The sequence below is a fragment of the Agrilus planipennis genome, unplaced genomic scaffold (genome assembly GCF_000699045.2).
Source record: "Agrilus planipennis isolate EAB-ADULT unplaced genomic scaffold, Apla_2.0 scaffold83, whole genome shotgun sequence".
Lineage (NCBI taxonomy): Eukaryota > Metazoa > Arthropoda > Insecta > Coleoptera > Buprestidae > Agrilus > Agrilus planipennis.
In genome coordinates this window covers 702698-723463 of record NW_020438895.1, presented here as the reverse complement: position 1 = coordinate 723463, position 20766 = coordinate 702698, and the positions used below count along the sequence as shown (strand labels likewise).

At 33.9% G+C, this 20766-nt stretch overlaps 1 protein-coding gene across 4 annotated transcripts in view; it reads left to right on the top strand.

Moving 5' to 3' along the window:
- LOC108734281 overlaps nt 1-20760 on the top strand; it is a 72848-nt gene extending 52088 nt beyond the window's left edge. For 2 of the 4 annotated variants that reach the window (XM_025973121.1, XM_025973123.1), the window contains exons 2-9: nt 15241-15350; nt 16942-17088; nt 17315-17427; nt 17568-17779; nt 17842-18012; nt 18072-18316; nt 18917-19425; nt 20038-20760. In XM_025973121.1, coding sequence (XP_025828906.1) covers nt 15241-15350; nt 16942-17088; nt 17315-17427; nt 17568-17779; nt 17842-18012; nt 18072-18316; nt 18917-19425; nt 20038-20175 — 1645 coding nt within the window. In that variant the 3' untranslated portion in view covers nt 20176-20760. Of the gene's footprint in view, nt 1-9529; nt 9690-13299; nt 13511-15240; nt 15351-16941; nt 17089-17314; nt 17428-17567; nt 17780-17841; nt 18013-18071; nt 18317-18916; nt 19426-20037 lie in introns of those variants that run through there. The other 2 variants (XM_025973124.1, XM_025973122.1) reach the window with 2 other exon arrangements.
- Nucleotides 20761-20766: the final 6 nt, after the last annotated feature.

The window sequence follows — 20766 nt, the reverse complement described above, 5'->3', positions numbered from 1 at the left end:
CTTCCTGATATCGTCATCGTCGTCGCCGCATAGCATTTAATATCGAGTCGCGAACGAAGTAGGCGATTATCTTTTCCCATTGTTTTGTTCCTCCTCTGTTCGATCATCACTAAAAACAGAAAAGTGCGTCTGTTTTTTTTAGCAGAGAAATGGATAACATTCGTAGATAAATGACGAAAATGTAAATTTGCAAACAAACAAAGCAATAAATGAAATTCATTCATTATAGTGGATTACGTTTTCTTTTTTATTATCTAATAACTAGCCTGCTTCGCTGGTCGTAAGTCGACATTTAGTAAATAGTTATCCACTAGCTCATAATTCACTCAAAATTATTTAACTTATCTTATCGACCCTTATCGGCCAATAGGTAAGAAAGTTTTGGTAATTGTCCAGAATTGGGGCTCCACACCAAAATCGTTCCAAAAATTTTTTCATCGATTTCCGGTGATTCTACATAATAGAATTAGATATTAGAAACTGGGGGAGACAGTTTTTTAGGACTTCATAAATTTTTCGAATGATAATTTTTCAAAATTGTCCCAATTCTGGATAATTACCTGCATTGGTAACGTCATTGTTTGGTTAGGTAGATTTATGACAGATTGCCCCCCTGCCCGCCCGAGGGCTGATATGTTACGACTATTTTATTCACTGAAAGCATTAGTTTTATAGATTTCTTAGTACAATATAGAATCGTTCCAAACATTTTGGAGTCTGGAGCCCCAATTCTGGATAATTACCAAAGAAAATTTATAAAAATCAGTTATTTTTAGCATTGAAATGCTGTACAAAAAACGCTGTTTAATAAATGAAATGTCAATAAACTTCTCCTTTGTTTATACAGCAATTTAGTAATCTTTAATAAAAGAAGGACGATTTTATTGATCGTGTTTGTGTACACACTTAAATTTATACACTCAGGGAGACGCAATTTCCTTGACTGACACTATACAAGTATGGTAATTTATTGAATATCCTTTACCACGAATGGCTATAATTTACTTGAAACGCTTCTGAAGACATAGCAATAATTTTATTATGATTATAATACCCATCTGCTGGACGAAACTTCCGCTTTTATTTCCTGCAATAAAAATTGTTGCTTTGATTCAAATATTGCCTAATATTTTATTGCACTTTCGCTTATCGATTTGGTTTAATTCGTTGGTAAGTTAATTATACTTCAAAAATACATTATTTTGTGGTCGTGTGGATTATATTACATTTTTTCATTTTGTGACAAATATTGGCTTAAAAATCATTGGTGTTTGATTTATATGAATGGTATTTTCGATTAAAAAAAAGTTGGATTTTCTTTGTATTTAAATCAATAAATTGTTATTTTATTCATACAGTCTAAACGTCGATTCTTGATGTATTTACATTTTTTAAGTGGCCATTGTTTCTCTCGTGATTGCTATTCCATCATCTTTATTAAAAGAACTAAAATTATACCGTGTTTCTTGGATTTCTACGAAATCCGTCGAATAGAAAATGTCAGTTTAGTTATATATTATGTACACATAAGCGTACGTATATATGCCAGGTATATATTTATTTATTTAAAAGCTGCTTTTGGCTATTTTACGTTCTCAGAAAACGGCAAAGTTGATACGTTCAAAAGCACCGTTATTACAATTGGCGAATGAGCTAATTGCTTTTTTCCGATGGTTTATAATAATTACCTCACTATTCAACATTGGTCTTACACTTTTTTTATATCATCACGCTCTATTATAAATTGCACGTAAAGTAGGGAAAGAGCGAATATAAAGATAGGAGACGAAAAATTAGAAGAAGTGCCTGATTTTAGATATTAGGAATAGTAGGGATATAAAGCAGAGGATAGCGCAGGGTCGTGTCGCCTTAATATAATAAAAAGAAGTCACTTCTATGCTCGCGAACGGTTAATTTAGAAATTCTAAAAAGGTTGTTAAAGGTGTATGTTTGGAGCACGGCGTTGTACGGGTGCGAAACATGGACAGTGGGCGCGGCGGAAAAGAAAAGGTTAGAAGCGTTCGAAATGTGGTGTTAAAGGCGAATGATGAGGATAACGTGGATAGAAAAGGTTAGAAATGAAGAGGTACTAGAAAGAATAGGAGAACAGAGGACTCTATGAAAGTCAATAAGAAATAGGCGAGATAGGTTGGTAGGACACCTTCTCAGGCATGAAGGTCTAGTCAGAGACATATTAGAGGTAGAGTTAGAAGGGATAGAGGTAGAGGTAGACCCAGATAATTTTTACTGTTCGCAAATAGTTAAGGATGTGGATTGTTCTAGTTTTGGGACTGACGACCTTATGTTGATGATGATTAGAATTAGATATAGCGTAAAGGGTAGAATTTTTACAAGAAAAGGCACACCATTTAGTAAAACTCGATTATGTCGTATCGAACGGGATCGTAAAAATTGGTGTTATATTAGAAATTCATTAAAAAGTCAAAAACATTACGTATGGATGCATTTTTAATAGTTTGTCATCATCATCATAAGATCGTCAGTCCTAAGACTGTTTGGACACGCACCTCCACTCCTTCCTATCCTGCGCTAATCTTCGCATTTCCCTAAAGCTAGAGCAACCCATATCCTTAACTATTTACGAACAGTAATCTAATCTAGGTGTACCTCTACCCCTCCTAACTTCCGTTTCTACCTCTAATATTTCCCTGACTAGACCTTCATGACTGGGAAGGCGTCTTACTAACCTATCTCGCCTATTTCTTATTGACTTCCATAGAGTCCTCTGTTCTCATATTCTTTCTAATACCTCATCATTTCTAACCTTCTCTATCCACGGTCATCTATCTATCCATCATCATCATTCGCCTGTAATACCACATTTCGAAGGCTTCTAACCTTTTATTTTCCTTCGCGCCCCCTGTCCATGTTTCGCACCCATATAGCGCCGTGCTCCATACACCTTTAACCTAATTTTAAATCCTCCCCCTATCATGTAAGGCCTAACAGTTTGGCATCTACATCCCCCAAAAACACCACAGCATTGTAGTATGCCCCTTACTTGCTTTATTGATGGCCCCTAATGCTACATTCACCAATGGTTTTAAACATGGTGAACTTCATTAAAACAATCAAAATTAAGAGATTACTTGATTTGAAGGACTACTATCGATAATCAAGGGATAACGTATAAAATGAATGCAGGCTGGTCGTCTTGACATTTTCTAGACTACAAAACAATCCTCTTTATTAGAATTGATCTAAATTGCGTTTAACCCAAGAAACGTAATTTTTCCGTAGTTCAATTCAAGGTTCATCACCATATTTTTGCAACGAATTAACTACTTTACTTGGCTAGTTTAAATTCACCGCCACAAGGTTGCATGGTCTGCCTTAATGTCTGTCGTAAATTATTACATTGTTATTCATTGCTATTGACCGACTGACTGATGGTGACACTTGGATTGTGTTACATCTAATTGACCAAACAATTTTTTTTGTACATGCGTGAACGACCATCAGGTCCAGTATTGTTGCAGAAATTGTCCTAAGGACCACTGTAATAATAAGTAAAAAATAACTTAAATAATCAGATAATGCAAGGATTTTAACCGTAAGGACAAACACTAGATGACATTTAAATGACTTTATAAACTATAAAAAGTGTAATGGATTTTATATCTGTAATCCTGCATAATATTCATCAGTAATGTTTAAATGTCCTAATAAAATGCATCATCCATTACAGGACACCAGATTATTGCAATTACTAGATGATTTAATTTCATTGTTTAATTTATCTGTATCAAAGAACAACTTGTAAATAATTATCGTGATACGATAAATGAATAAAAAATATATTTCTAGTAATAAGGAAATTTGTTGATCGCAATATGATGTCAATTTACTGATTGTGAGTCAGTATATGATTACAAAACTTTGTGACTACAACAATTACTGCATCACCACCAGTTCTTTCAGGTACAACTGCCATTTACATCTTTTTCACGGAAAAAAATGTATAATAATAATTAAGAAAAGCATTAGATCATTTCTTAACCTTTGACAGTAATATTTATTGGTATAAATTAACGAAAATTGCAACAATAACTGGAAGAATCCGGTAAAGATTATACCTAATTTGTAATTTCAATTAAAATATTTTTAAACAAATAATAACCAATGACATAAAACTCTAAACTAATGATTACGTTTCCTCATTATTTGGTTAACAATTAGTTCGTAACTACTAACTGCTTTGAATCTAATCCAAAGTAAATCCTGGAAGCAACTTTACATGAGTTCATAAAGCTTTCTCCCTTTGATCGATCCGCGTCTGGCGGTTTCGACAGAATATAGACCATTTCGAATTATTTTATTCGATTATGGTAACGTGCCCATCACGTTGAGGTTAGCTACGCCGGGATTCGTTTCAGCAAGTAGATATCCATATATTTAAATGGACCTTGTTGGAGCATACGTAATCCTAAAATGTAGCAATGTAGTACAGATGGCGTTTACCGCGCCATTTGTGATATTTTCTATGTACTTTTTTGTTTTATTTGTAAACGTTTAATTCTTGAAAAGCTTGAAGTTGTCAAAATAAAGGTTCACGACTCATTAATGTTAAGGTGGACTTGATCGGGAATAACGATAATAATTAACATTTCTGTAATTTTTCGTTCGAAATTTTGTATTTAGCCTGTCCAGTATAAAGATGACATCAGCTCGCGCGCTCGCAAACTAAAGTGAGTTGTTGGTTCGCTTATGTCACGGCAATTCGTTGCCCGCGGAATTACATTACATAGCTTTTTCTCCTTTTAACCACTTTCCTTTATTAGACAAAAGACTGGACTGACACGCGGCCACGTCTGAGGTCATTTCTACATTCACACAGAACGGAAAAGAGAAGGCTGGTAATACGCGTACACGCATCACGTAAACGCCAACATTGTCGATAGATCAAACAAAAAAAGCGTCATCAACAACAATAACAACAACTGAACATCAAGTTGCATGTACCAATAATAATAATAAGTAATAATATTTTAATGAAGCGGAAAAATCGCATGTGGCGGCGGTGGTCGGACGCAGAGTAAAATAATAACATGTTGACTGTCGTGTGCTTGTGTTCGCTTGTTATAAGGATATCGAGTTTCTTTGTTTTAGTTCCGTATGTCACATTATGCATGAGACAATGTCGTGTAAATAACATCAATAATACTAACAACAACGGTGCAAGGCAAGGTAACGAAAGTCATTGTCGCTCTTATCGCGAATATCGCCATAAATCTCCCCGAGTTGCATGAACAAATAAGTACATACATACCTGATGTACTTAAACGCTTACTTATTTCAGTTGGACCAAGTTCAACTGACTTACGGTAGTATTTCGGTAATATGAATCACAACAACATTAATTAGCGTATATATCGCGTCCAGATCGATGCATTTATTAATTAAAAATTCGCAAGTAGGTACCAATTTGCGGAGGTGTAATGTAATGCAACATCTAGTCGACTTGAATCCGTTTCGTAAATAAAAACGTAACGAGTAACAATGGAAAATCCGATTTTCTTTTATTAAAAATTGGGTTTTACCTGCACCTTCGCTCGTGTAGTGTTTAAAATTTGCATAGTTTTTTTTTTCAAATTACATGTATGCCAGCTTCTACCCAATACATTTTGAAACATTCAATAGCTCAAACTTCAACACCACAACATCACACTGAACATTCGAAGTACTTTTCGGTTTTCGGTAACAAAGTTACCTTTTTCAGGGACTAAAGAGAACCAAAGACTAAACTTAATCAGTATTTATAATGTTTACCTCACATTACTTCTCTTCAGTCCCTGAAAAAGGTAACTTTGTTACCGAAAATACTTCGAACATTCAATATCATGTTAGTTGTGCACTGGGGTTTGAGCTTTTTGTGTTATAGCCTACGCCTCCAAGGTTTTCGAAACCTGTACGTTAAATTCTATTGAGAGAGAATTCCCTGATGGATGCATCATGGTTTTAGGTTAGGTTACGCAGTAAGAATATTCATTAAGTTATGTTATGGTACGAGAGATCGCCATGATTAAAGAAAAAGAATCAAATTGTATATCGGTTTCTACTGCGTAGATCTTGGAACATTCAAAAGCTCAAAATACAGCATGACACTGAACATTTGAAGTACTTTTCGGTTTTCGGTAACAAAACTATCTTTTTCACGGACTGAAAAGGAGAATCAAAGACTCAAGTTAGTCAGTATTTATGTTTACCTTACATTTAATCCCTGGAGAAGGTAACTTTGTTACCGAAAATACTTCGAACATTCAGTGTCATGTTAGGTGTGCGTTGAGGTTTGAGCTTTTTGTATTATAAAACGCCTTCGAGGTTTTCCAATCCTCTACGTTAAATTGTATTAAAAGAAAATTCCCTGATGGATGCATAATGGGTTTAAGTTACTTTATGCCGAAAGAACTTTCCTTAGGTTATGTTATGATACGAGAGATCGCCATGGTTAATGAAGAAGAATCAAATTGAATATCGGTTTCTACTTTATAGATCTTGGAACATTTAAAAGCTCAAACCACAACACGACACTGAACATTTGAAGTACTTTTCGGTTTTCGAGTAACAAAACTATCTTTTTCAAGGACTGAAAAGGAGAATCAAAGACTCAAGTTAGTCAGTATTTATGTTTACCTTACATTTAGTTCCTGGAGAAGGTAACTTTGTTACCGAAAATACTTCGAACATTCAGTGTCATGTTAGGTGTGCGTTGAGGTTTGAGCTTTTTGTATTATAAAACGCCTTCGAGGTTTTCCAATCCTCTACGTTAAATTGTATTAAAAGAAAATTCCCTGATGGATGCATAATGGGTTTAAGTTACTTTATGCCGAAAGAACTTTCCTTAGGTTATGTTATGATACGAGAGATCGCCATGGTTAATGAAGAAGAATCAAATTGAATATCGGTTTCTACTTTATAGATCTTGGAACATTTAAAAGCTCAAACCACAACACGACACTGAACATTTGAAGTACTTTTCGGTTTTCGATAACAAAGCTATTTTTTTCAGGGACTGAAAAGGAGAACCAACTCAAGTTAGTCAGTATTTATGTTTACCTTACATTCAGTCCGTGAAGAAGGTAACGTTGTTACCGAAAATACTTCGAACATTCAGTGTCATGTTAGTTGTGCTTTGGGGTTTGAGCTTTTTATAGTATAGAACGCCTCTGAGGTTTTCCAGTCCTGTACTTTAAATTAGGCTAGGTTACTCAAAAAGAACATTCTTTTACTTAGGTCATGGTACAGTGATACCTATCAGTCCAAATTTAGACGACTTCAATTAGTTCTATAAATAATTATTGTTGATGTTACCTGTAGGTTAAAAGCAGTTTCAGTTCGTGATGTCACCCGTTATAGAACCTTCGATAGGCTTATTACCATGATCTCCAAAATCGCCTTTACACATACATATGCACATTTAAGTATATGTATATCATACAAATTAAGTATTATACCTCCCAGGTATTTGTTCCTAATAAAGTGACGTGTTATAATTATTTAAATGTGAAAAATGTGCGTAGAAGTTGTACGTGCGTCATTTATAATAAGCACTGAACATTTCGAAGGAGATCTGACCAACCGAATATCACTTATAAGGAATTATTTTACCGTTCACCTTGCATATCAGTTATATTGTAATGAATCACGAACAGGTTTGGGCAAAATGACCACCCAAACACAATTAAAAAGGTCTCTTTTGTACAAAACACGTGCAAATATCTTGTGTTAGCACATTAGTAAAAACAAGTGTGCCCTTCAGGGTTTCTTTCACTTAAAATTTATTTGGGAAGGTATGAGAAGGCATAAGTAGATTGATACGCCAAAAGATTGCATGAATGTTACCCACATATGGATTTTAATTTCTGATGCAGTTTTCGCTGTCCTGTTGGTTGTTGTTGCTTCCGGGTGGTTGTATCATCATCGCCAGAGGTAATGAGATAAAATGATTTTTATGAGGGCATCCTTTGGCCTTCAATTTAACGAGATTTTCACTGTTGGGAAGGACAAAAAGGGACGAATTGAGGAAAAGAAATTGTGCTTCCTAGGATTTGCATTCAAATACAGATTAAATTCCAAAGATAGGATGTACCCTATCTAGATTAATCTGTCAGAAGAGAGCTGGAATAAGATCGTGTATTAAAAAAAAAATCATTTGGAAATTTAGTTTGGTTAAAGGATGAGTGCCATCATCTTTCTAGTTCTCAGATTTCATATTTTTTTCTTTTGGCATCATCATCATCATCAGAGAGATAGCTTTAAATAAAATGGAAGCGGTACTGACAAAACAGTACTGTATGAAAATAAATAAAAGTAAAACAAAAATACTGGTATGCAAGGGAAGGAAAAGTAGGGAAAGTGCGAATATAAAGGTAGGAGACGAAAAATGAGAAGTGGCTGATTTTAGGTATCTAGGAAGTCAGATAGGTCAGGACGGAAGGAGTAGTAGGGATATAAAGCAGAAGATAGCGCATGGTCGTTTCGAAGAAGTCACATCTATGCTCGCGAATGGTTAATTCAGAAATTCGAAAAAGGTGTANTAATTTAGAAATTCGAAAAAGGTTGTTAAAGGTGTATGTTTGGAGCACGGCGTTGTACGGGTGTGAAACATGGACAGTGGGAGCGGCGGAAAAGAAAAGGTTTGAAGCGTTCGAAATGTGGTGTTACAGGCGGATGATGAGGATATCGTGGGTAGAAAAGGTTGGAAATGAAGAGGTATTAGAAAGAATAGGAGAACAGAGGACTCTATGGAAGTCACTATGAAATAGACGAGATAGGTTGGTAGGACACCTTCTCAGGCATGAAGGTCTAGTCAGAGACATATTAAAGGCAGAAATAGGAGTTAGGAGGGGTAGAGGTAGAACTAGATTAGATTACTGTTCGCAAATAGGTAAGGATGTGGGCTGTTCTAGTTTTATGGAAATGCGAAGTTTAGCTCAGGATAGGAAAGAGTGGGAGGTACGTGTCCAACCAGTCTTAGGACTGATGACCTTATGATGATATGATGATGATGGCTCATCATCAGCGTCATTAACTAAATTCCATCGACTTTTGTCCCGATTTGATAGATAGGTGAATAAACTTTATAATGTTTTAAAACCGTATCTGGTTTTAAAAAGCATCTCTTTTACCGCATTCCATCGTAGTAGTCGAATCCACGTAGGTGTCGGGTTTCTATTAAAATCAATTAAAAATTCTATCTATCAGCCTTCAATCTCTCGACGCGTTCCCAAATATGTCCACATGCGAAGGTACCTACTCTCTTGTTGGAGGTTGATCGGTTCATAATAATAATAATAACAGTTTGCATCTCCTTTTGTAAAAGGACAATCAAATGGTTTTTTTTGTAGTAGTAATCGTACGGGACCTGATAAGATGACGTAAACATCTAGTGGTAGTAGTTGGTAGAGGTAAATAGAGAGTGGGCTTTAATTGATCAGGAAGTGGCCAATAGAGGACGCCTTGTGCAGGTAAAGAAAAACCGAGTCTTGTACGGAAACTCTGTTAGAATGTTGTACGATGTTGGCCTTGTTGTTGATGTTGGTGCGATGTAGTGTGAATGTTTGTAGTAATAGTTGTTGCAACTAACGATAGCACAGTACCCGTGGTGGGTCTAACCATCGGCTGAAACAGTACAAGTGAAAGGTGACTGACCATTAGCATCACAATTTGTGAGTAAAGATCAATTTTATCGATCCATGGATCTATACAGCTTTACATTAAAGGATTAAGTATTTGAAGAAGATTTCAATGCAAACAACAGTTGTTAATTTGTAGATTAGAAGCTCAATAATTCTGTTGTACCTCCATCGATATTATGAACGATTGATTAACAATTGAAATTTCGAAAAACATATTCTGTACGTATTCAAATCGAAGTTAACTTCTGCTATGAAACTATTTGTTTCTGAAACAAATTAATTCTTTATTTGAATTATTACCATGTACTTTCACGGTTAATAGCTGCGGTAAATCTTAATTTTTATTGTAATTTAATAAGGCAGTAATAAATTTTTTATGATGCTACCTAATTTTACACATATTTTTGTGAATGTCCGTTAGTAGTGGCCAAGAAGTGTGAATTTAGTATTGATTAGACAGTTGATACTGTATTTTGAAATGTTCAGTTTCCGCTCGAATTAAAAGCTTACGTGAATTTATTAATAAGCTCGTAATTCAAATAAAACTCCATTTCGTTTAAATTATCAAAAAAGAAAAAAAAACAAAAACAACTTTCTGTTTATACTTTCTTCGCGAAAATATTTCTTAATTTCCGAGCATGTTTATCGCCTCCTATATAAGTAATTAAATGTTGGTAAAGCTTTAATTAATTTCTTATCAAATAACGACGTATACATATTTATATATATATAAATGAAAATGTGAACGACGGTTTGCATTTTTATTTAATCAAGTCGATTTTTATTGACATCACTCTTATAAATAGCTGTGGCTAATGGTTTTAATCGTGAAACAAGTTTGTGAATTTCACATAAAGTTCGATCGAATTGCGTGGATTTGAAAATACATGCTTATAAACGTCAATAAAGATGTGTTATGTCATTTTAAATCCATTGATAAGTCCGTAACAATACTAAATACAAAACAGACTAGTTAAACCCATTCATATTATAAACGTGGAACTTTCGTGGTCAGAATATACCTGTTAAGTACTGATAATGGACATTTAAACCCGCTCATTTTTATGCAATTGTTTAGCTCCAAATGGAAATGTTTTAATTTGCGATATTTAATTGAAAATTCCGATTCTTTAACAAGGAAAAGTGTAAAAGATAAAAAAATATTGGAAAATGAAACTTAACTAAAATCAACTTGTGCCTATATCTTAACTTTGGCGAAACTACAATTTTTGAACGGTGTGTTTACAAAAGGAAATGATTTGTTTTGCTGAAATACCAAAAACTGATGTTGGGTACACTGCAAAACGCCTTGACTATTTTAGACGTTATTTTTCCCAATGAAAGCTACAAAGGGCAGGCAAGAGCTTTTGGAATAATAATTTAATAAAAACTTGAAAAACTAAAGTTAAAAATGATTTATAATTGATAAACACAAGATCCTTATAAATGACACTAATTAAATGGACTCTTTTGCTAGGTATATGTTTATAGAATAATAAAGTACAAAATAAATAGTTTGGCAGGTTTGTTGGTTAAAACTTATCCTTTAATAAAGGTGTATAGATCGGTAAAAATTTTATCAGTGACGCAAATTACATCATTATCCGATAAACTTATCCTACCAATTATTTTTTGTTTCAAATTCGTAAAAATAGATAACTAGTTACTGCGAAAACACTAAAAGATATTTTTTACAAACAATAGAACTTCAGATTGAGTAATCTATTGGTTGCTTTTTGTTTTAGAGGCTGCGGTGATAAGTAATGGCTGTTTTTCATTAAAAAATGATTTTTTCATTAGATAAGACAGAAAACATACATACGTGACGCTTTATTTCCTAACAGTTGGTATGAATTTTCTGGAATGGCTAGGTTTCTTCAAAAAGTTTTGGCTACATCAAAACTCGGTGCTTGAGGTTAAAAACTTTTTTAATACAATATTTCGTACGCTAAATAAAAGGAAATTGCGATTGTAAAGGTCATCAGCATTACTCACGCCTATAAATATATAATTTCTAATCTGAACAATTCATGCGGTATCTGTCGGGACATAATCGCCGAACACTCGATAAAATTTAAACTTGAAATTAGTATAGGTAGGTACGTCGCATACATGAAACGAAAGTACTTGTTCAAGTACGTCTCCTAAATTGGTTCAGTAATTTCATACATGGTACAGTAATTGCCACAAGAAAAGTTTTCTAAAAATATCCAGAATGAATAGTTGGCAGTTTTATGTTTACCCCAAAAAATTACAGATAAGGCTGCTAATAATATAAAGACACTTGTTTACATAAAATGTTAATATTTTATTCTTCAAAATAGCAACATGTTAAATTTGAAACACTATTATTTTGAAAAGCCTTTGAGCGTAGAATTATTATAATGATGTACCTATCATGGATCATAATGTAGAGAATTCTGAAGACCACTACACATTCAGTATTAATGCATAATAGTCCTATCGTAATATAATTAATTTAAATAATAGCTATTATAATATCTTCGTTGGTTTTTTTGCTTAATCTCAACTTTTTTAATTATCATCTAATTTTCTTGTAGGTTATCTTGAGAGAAAACCTTTATGTTTTTGTGCGTTGTTTAGCTTTGTTTTTGAAAGTTATATCGTTTAGTTTTGTGTTATTAACATACGTTGTGGTCAAGTTTTATTTTTATTCGATTTGGTGTAATTTTATACATTGCATTTTACTTTTAGTTTTTGTACATTGTGGTCAAGTTTAATTTCGATACGTTGTGGTCTAATTGTACTTTTACTTTGTACGTTGTGGTCTAGTTTTGTTTTATAATTTAAGTTTTATTTTTATACATTCGTTGAGATCTGGTTTATTTTTTAGGTCGTTGTCATCTAATTTATGTTACATTGTTGAATACGTTGTGGTTAAGTTTTCTTTTATACATTACCATTTAATTTTTTTTACGTTGTGGTCATGTCTTGTTTTATATATTGTCGTCTAGTTTTATACGTTGTGGTCTAGTTTTGCCTTATAATTTAAGGTCAAGTTTTATATTTATACGTTGCGCTATAATCATAAGTAAGTTTTACATAAACGTTGTGGTCAAACTCTTTTATTTTGTGCATTATCGGTTAGTTCTTTTGCATGTGATATTGTTGAATGCGTTGTCGTCTAGTTTTGTTTGATAATTTGTCAAGTCAAGTCAAATTTTGTTTTTCTACATTCTGTTCTAGTTTTACTGTCGAACGTTAGGGTCTGACTGTGTTTTAACGATGCTGTTTTGTTTTTGTATGATCTAGTTTTGTTCATGATTACTTTTATTGTTATGGAGTACGATATCGTCAAGTTTTGTTTTTACACATTGTGGTCCAGTGTTCTTTTTCTCCGTTGTGGTCCAGTGTTCTTTTTGTACGTTGTGGTCCAGCTTCCTTTTTGTACGTTGTGGTCAAACAAAAATTAAAATGTTCTATACATCATTGTTAAATATCTGTTAAGTAGTCCAAACCAGCTATTTTACAGTGTTTTTTCTTGGTTAGATCTTTAATTGCTTATGTTGTGGTCGTTTTAGCGGATTAATAGCAGGTGAATTTGTTCGCAAACTACTGTACTAATACGAGATTATCGACGTATTGCTTTCGAAGCCTGTGACCATAGTTTGTTGTGATTGGCGAGCACTGTTCAGCGTTAAGTCGTCGAAGCCAAGTCGGTCAGTACAGTATTTCCAACGTACGGTGAAAACGCTTTCATGTTACTCGTTGCCACCATGAGAATAACTCAGTTTCCGTTTCCAAAATCAAATTTAATGGTGCTCGATGTGTTCTAGTGTTATTTTTTTATTTTCTAGTGACTTATATAAACTGCTAATCGTGATAATGTTGTAAGTTTTTACTATATTTTGCTTGATGTGTATGTATCTTATTTTTTTTTGTATACCTGCTCTTTAAAAAGTATAGGCTGAACGTTTGGCCTAACATTTGCACCAAATATTACATAATTTTCTTTAAAAAATAATGGTACCTATGGGTGTATGACACGATAAACATTTACAATTAGTGTGTCAATTGTAAACGTTTATTTAGTCGTAAGTTATTTGGTATTTTATTGACTGCGATACCTGTGGACTACACCCACGCAATTTTACAGGCGCCTCCATAAAAATAAAAGAGAAAATATAGTCAACTCCGTACCTATGTAAGTACTACTATTACATAGGTACGCAGATATAGGTCCACACGTGTGTCAAATAAAATAATGTAACAATTTTTATAAAAAAGATTATCGCGTTGATACGCAATCATTGATATATTGTATGTTTTACTTAATAATGAGATAATGGGGTATTAAAAAAAATCCTAAACAGTTTAATAAAGTAAAATATTATCGTTATGTTTATTGCACTACATAATAACTGTAAGCTAAAATAACAAACATGTGTAAACTGTAAACCATTATTAATCAACTTGTAAATACTGACAATGACAATTAATAGTGTAATATATTTAACACTAGTTGAACCCATTACAATTTGGTGGTGGTGGGTACCGTATTAGGGAAATCTCAAACGTCAAAGTCATCTTTTGCAATTTTTATACAATCTTTAATTGAAACGTGCGATTAAAAGATACAAAGATGTACACGACTATGCCAAATGCCAGGCGAATCCACCACAATATTCAACTGCTTTAGGAATTATTTTACATTAATAAAAAAAACCCATGGGTTTTATTGCGGTGCAACAATTAAAAGGTACTTAATTGGTCAAAGTTTATTAATAAGTGCGTTTTATTATTGATTAAGAGTCTAATTTGTTTCGTTTTACCAATGGTGATAATAAATTGTAGGTACCTAGGTAAACGTTAAACCTTGACGTTGGTACATCGTTAAGGTACATTTAATAACTATGCAAAACGTTCTGAATTAAATTGTTAAGTGCTTTTTTTATGCCTACATTATCAAAAATCAATGGCAGTATTGGAATTCGACATAATAATAAATAATTGTAAATGAGAAGTGTATATACTTTGATTAATTACTTTTATCAAGTTGTTATCATGTTAAAGTCATTTTGAATTATCTAAAGCAGAAAAGGGTAATGACCAGTTCTTTTAACATTTCTTCTGTCAGTATTTAGATTGGTACTTACTTGTAAATTGTAAGAGTAGGTAATTAGAAAGCTATATCTTCGTAAAGAATATTAGGAAAATCCATCCGTATCCCTTATCTTCCCTTAAATAATAACTGTTCTTATAAACATACATACAATTTTAGACTACTTTTAGAAGTGAGTTAGTTTAATATGAAATAGTAATCTGAAAATTCATTTTTGAATTTTTTACCCACTACACTCTACCTCAAATTAATGAAGGAAAAATTGGTCGTTGTTGCTGTTGTTACCTCTCGTAGTTAGTGGTCAGAACATTGGTGCGTAAAGCCATACGTACCAGGTTCGATTCCCGGAGGGGTTGCGACAACAGTAACAATTTTTCCTCATTAATTTGAGGTAGCGTGTAGTGAGTAAAAAATTCAAGAATGAATTTTCAGATTAATATTTCATATTGCTAGACGTAATATTTAAATGTGTATTGAATTAAATTTTCGTTGTTTCAGAGAAGTATATAATGTCATCTGTAATCGCTTAGGTCCAACAGCGAACATTCCCGGGGAATCGGTGCAAATGTTGTTCAATGATATGAATCTTTATCCGTCCAAATCACAAGGTAATAAAAATCTTCATACGCTTCTATGTCTATTTTTCACCTACTAATTTTTTATTAATAGAACTAACTAATAATAAGTCTATTCCCGCGGCAAAGGAAGGGGTCAAATGGTACTACGAAAACAAATAAATATTCGGAAATTAATTGTAGCATCTTTTCATAAATTATTATTAATGGTCAAGCATGTGTAGCAAGTTCCTGTAGTCCAATTTATTATAAAATCATACGAGAGACTGTATTTCTACTAACTTTCAGTCGAAATGCCTGTGCTGTCGCCATCATTATCTATATTATACAATGACAATATTATCTTTTTCCTTTTTCAGAAATGAACTTCTACTTTGGCCTTATATTTTCCTCATAATAAATATAAAGGCCAAAGATAACTGTTATTGGCGATAATCAATTAATACAGCATACAACTGTTTTTACAAGCTTATTATTATATTTATTTTAATATATTCTAAATGTCTTGATGCGTACAACCACGGGCATAGCAAGAGATCAATTTAAGAGAGGGGGAGGGTAGATTTTCAGTAGATGTAATGATTAAGTAAAGTTTATATGGGTTTTTAGTATGTTTGGTTTCTATGTTTTTAAAATTTGTGCCGATGTTGTGATCGTCAAAACCTTTTCCATGGGGCTGGCAATGAGCTTGCCAGGGGGGGGGGCAGTCACCCCCTTGCCGCTACCTATCTCTGCCCATACGTACAATCCTGCCTCCTTCTAGAGAGAGGGTGGCATACTCGCGGAAGGGGTATCATATTTTCATCCCGATTCCTGTCGTAAATGTTTTTTACCATATCCCTACCATGTAAATACGAATCTTCCTGATTTAGGACAAAAGCGCAGCATTCCCTGACGTATCGCAAATCGTACTTAATTAATGAAATAACCCAAATCCGCCCCCCCCCCCTTCTTTCGTTGTACGGTGCAACATTATAAATCAGAATCAATAGTCAATCTGGTTAAAATCAGATGAGAATAAAAAATTTATTATTAACAGATTGTTAAAAATGCGCTCTGTTAATAAAATAGCGAATGTGTGCTGTACACCACGTTTGCTTATTTACTTTCGATGATAACATTTTGATTTTAAATACCATTACAAACAACCATACATACGTATACCCACAAGGTTCTAATAATAATGCATGTGTAGTCTTACAAACGTATCTAAATTGAAAGTGTCAAGTACATTTATTACAGTACTACGTTATCGATTTTTGTTGACGTTTTACTGAACTAAATGAATAAGTTGGAGCAGCCGCAATGGATTTTATGTCAGAGCCTGTGTCCTTTATCATCTGAAATTTGCGAAAAAGAAACTATATCACACTAATTATAATGTGTAGGTACGTTTATTATCATTAGTGTAAACAATTGTAGTATTATGTTGTGCCACACAATCTGTTTTAATTAGACAAGCTGTTTCCCCCCTTATTTTTTTTTTAATATCAGCTACGCGTATAAGTTTTATGTAACTCGTAACTCTCAGGTATAAGTGCGTGTGTTCATCGATCGTAAAATTCGTTTGGATTTTTTTTTGGGTGTTTTCTGATGCATATACATATTTTTTTTGTCGTTACAGTGTCAGAAATGTTGCAATGTGCAAGACAGTGTAGTAGAAGAAATGGTTCTCCTTTTCTAACGTTCGGAGAATTTTGTCTTTTCGCCAGAGAGCTTAAGCGGCCTGAAATCTACAGAAAATCGAAACAACAACATAAACAAAACGATGGTAAGCGAAATAATTAAACCGGAAGTATCTGTTTATCATCAGATGCTACCACATAAAATGTAGGTATCTTTTAATCGTAAAAAAGTTATAACATTCAGAGCACTGTGAATGTTGAAGTTTAATTTGTTTGATTTAAATATACCTCTAAAAATATCTCTTCTCTCTTACAAGGAGAGTTGGGATGGGTTGGGCTTCTTGTTAAGACATTTCTTCATTTAATTTGTAGTATCTTCGAAAAATTGTGAAGTCTTTCTCGGTGGATCGTGTAATCCAACGACATGGCGAACTGATATAGCAATTCCGGAGTTACAGAAGTATGGGATATCGTATTATAATCCAGTAAGTACCATTATAGGCTTTTCAAAGTGGTGAATGATTAGAGAGCATCTAAATGACGTGGTCCGAACGAGTTATTACATGTTTTTGGGCTTCAATAGTTTTCTGGGTTGTCCGACGTATCAGTGGGTGTTATTTTCTAGCAAAAACCATTCTGGAGTCCGGAACTGGTTTCGGAAGAGCACGATGCCAAACAGTCTGCATCGGTTCTTTTATATGTTGTCGAAAGTCAAACAAGGAACGTAGTGGGAATGATGGAAGTTGCCTATTTGATGGCATCAGATCGCTGCGTTGTTCTAGTTATCTATCCTTATCAATTTGGACAGAGCATAATGGGTGAACAACTCTCCAATAGGTAAAAACAAACCGCAAATATCCAGGGTAATTTTGGTATAAAAATGGTAAACGTCTTTATAGGGAATATGTAGACTTGGTGGAGGGTCAAACAACGTTGATTGCCCTTGTGAAAAGTCAAGGGGTTAGAGTTCACGAAAACTTATCGTCTGCCCTACAACACACTGCTAGTCTTCTTAGAAATTCTTCGTGTAATGGAATGTCTGCAGAAGCCATGGTAACGTACAAGCTAAGGTAATATAATAAACTACAATCAAGAGGGGGTAATGAATGAATGATTTGATTTTTTCCAGGAGGTTGAGAGAGATCTTTGATTCCTATGACAATAACAACAAAGAAGAGTTAACTTTGAACGATACAATGGACGCGTTCCAAAGGTTGACAAATAAACGTTTGAAAGCGTCGGATTTGTACAGTTATCTGAACATCCGGAATTCCACCGATCCAACAAAGTTTCGAATCTCATTCGAGCATTTCTGCGCCATAGTGGCCGAGTTCAGTTCGTCAGGAGGATGTAGCACCAACGGCTTCATTTATGGTAGATTTTTTAGTACATTTTCTTGGACTGAAATTGTTGTCAAGACTAAACATCTTATACGGTTACAGTGTCGTAAAATGTTAGGTAATAATTGTCCGTTTTGCTCGGACTCGATATGTCAGCTTTCAAGCATGAAGCCAACGAAAAAGATTATTGTTTCATTTTATTTTCTCTTACTCCTTTTATTTACTAATTAAAACACTTGGTCTCATTAATGCACGACACTGCTAAACAGCAAATTGCACCATATAAAAAGATTAGAGATTCATAGTATGTATAAATACTTCTATTAGCAAGGATTTTTTGACTTTAAAATATATTTTTGTTAATGCACCAGATACCACGAAGTTCTAAATGAAAATACAAAACATTTTGGAATCTGTAACGGATTCCTTTTCATTCCTGATACATACAAGATGGCAGGGGTACCTTTTCTGGTACAAAAGCATTTTTTCATTAAAGAAGACAATAATATTTGTTCATTCGTACCATTCAAAAATTGCATGAAAAAACGTATATTTAGAGCTTTTGCTTCTGGAAAGCAAGCAACTTTAATTTTAATTTCTTAACTGTAACGTTAGATTTTCATCTTGGTTTCAGATTGGACCCATAACATTTTGAATAGGCAATGTTCTCCTCCTAGTAGTAATAGTCCTCACAGCAACCCGTCGCATAACAATAACAGTTCAGTGCTTAAGGGGGCGCCAACGTGGGAGAGCAATTATTTAGTTGATGTGTGTTTAGGGGGTTCCTTCAGGACGCAGCATTCGTGGCGAGAACAGGTGGCCATCCCGCTCCTTAAAAAACACGGACTAACGTATTACAATCCGACTGTTAGGGAAACGAGCCATAACAGTAGGGATTTGGGGGGTGAAAAGGAGAACGTGTTCGCGAATGGTGGAAAGTACGAAAGTTCGGTGTCCGAGAGTGACATTTTGGAGTGGGTGCGCGTTATGAATCGTAGTAAAGTGTTACTTTTCGTTATCACCAATGATACCAAGTCTCTCTCAAGTATGATTTTGGCCGCACATTACGTGGGACTGGGTAGGGATGTTGTCCTGTGTATACAACAACTTCCCCAACAGGAGTGCCGGCTTGGAAACGAAACGGTAAGAAAGCAAAAGTAACTCCCTTTAAATATATGTATGCCGCTGCAACTATTGTAAACTTCTTGTAATGCTATGCACTAGAAGACTAGACTTAGGAACACGTTATGTAAACTTGCAAAGTAGTTTACTGCGTAGTAAGACAGTGCGCATCCAATTTTGTGTTTGACAATTGATTTTACTAAAACTGATGTGCAGTCGCCCATCGCGCAACGTGCGAACGCGTTTTCTAACTTTTATTAGTGATGATGTTCTTTAAACATATTCGCTTCAGGTTAAGTTATTTCTCCTACATCTAGTCTTCTTGGATGTGCTATAAGGGATTTCCCCCGGTGACTTTAAGATAAACGTATTTTGTATATTAGAAATAACAAAAACTTGAAAATTGGCAGAAGATTAACTGTTAATTTGGCATATTAATACTTTTGGTTAAACTCCAACCTCCTCACTTCAAATTAAATATCTAGTTTGTTCATTGAATTAGAAATACTTTTTTAGAAATACTTTTTTTTGGGTTTCATCCTTTCCATACAATTTTACCTTTGGAGTGGGGCATCTCGTAGTTGTGATTAATATTAATTTATCGTCCTGACGTATATTTTTTCCATTATCCAGATAACGGATCAAGCTGTGAAAGATTACAATCGTGGAAGGGTATATTTGCGGGATTTTGCCAAAAGGAAACAATTACCAGTATTCGAAAACATCACCGAAGCAGTACAATTCACAATCGAGAAATGTCAGAGTAGGTAGAAATAACAATAAGTAAAAAGTAAGTCATGTGAAACGTCATCTTGTCTTTATTACCTCATGTTAATTATTATTGATTGTATTTATAAATGAAATCACCTTAGTAATTGATGAGTATACGGGAATTTTCTGTCGGCCTATCAGTCAAGTCAGATTTGTATATACAGAAAACTACCAATTGTCTTATGCTCTCTTTTTGTGGCTGATTACGTTCCGAAAATATTACAAAGGGTCAAAAGCTCCAACGTTATTGAAAGTGAAAACAGAGAATTCCTAACCTTTTTCTACGTTTTATTTATTTATTTTTGTTTTGTGTAGACAATATTGAAGAAACTACGAGAGCTATTTTTGTTGCTTTGGTTTAAAACTCTTGCATTCTAGTGTATGAGTTGTTTTTGTTACTAGTTTCATTTTCTTTTTTTTTTTGTTAATATAATCGAAGGAGATCACGTCCATTTTCGAATTTTACAAAATTTCATTGAAGACCACGTTTACATTGCTTAAACAGTTACTTATTTATAATTATATTAATTAATAGTCACGTTATTTACAGTACATTCCAAAATAAACCTAACATAGTATTCCACTGTGGTT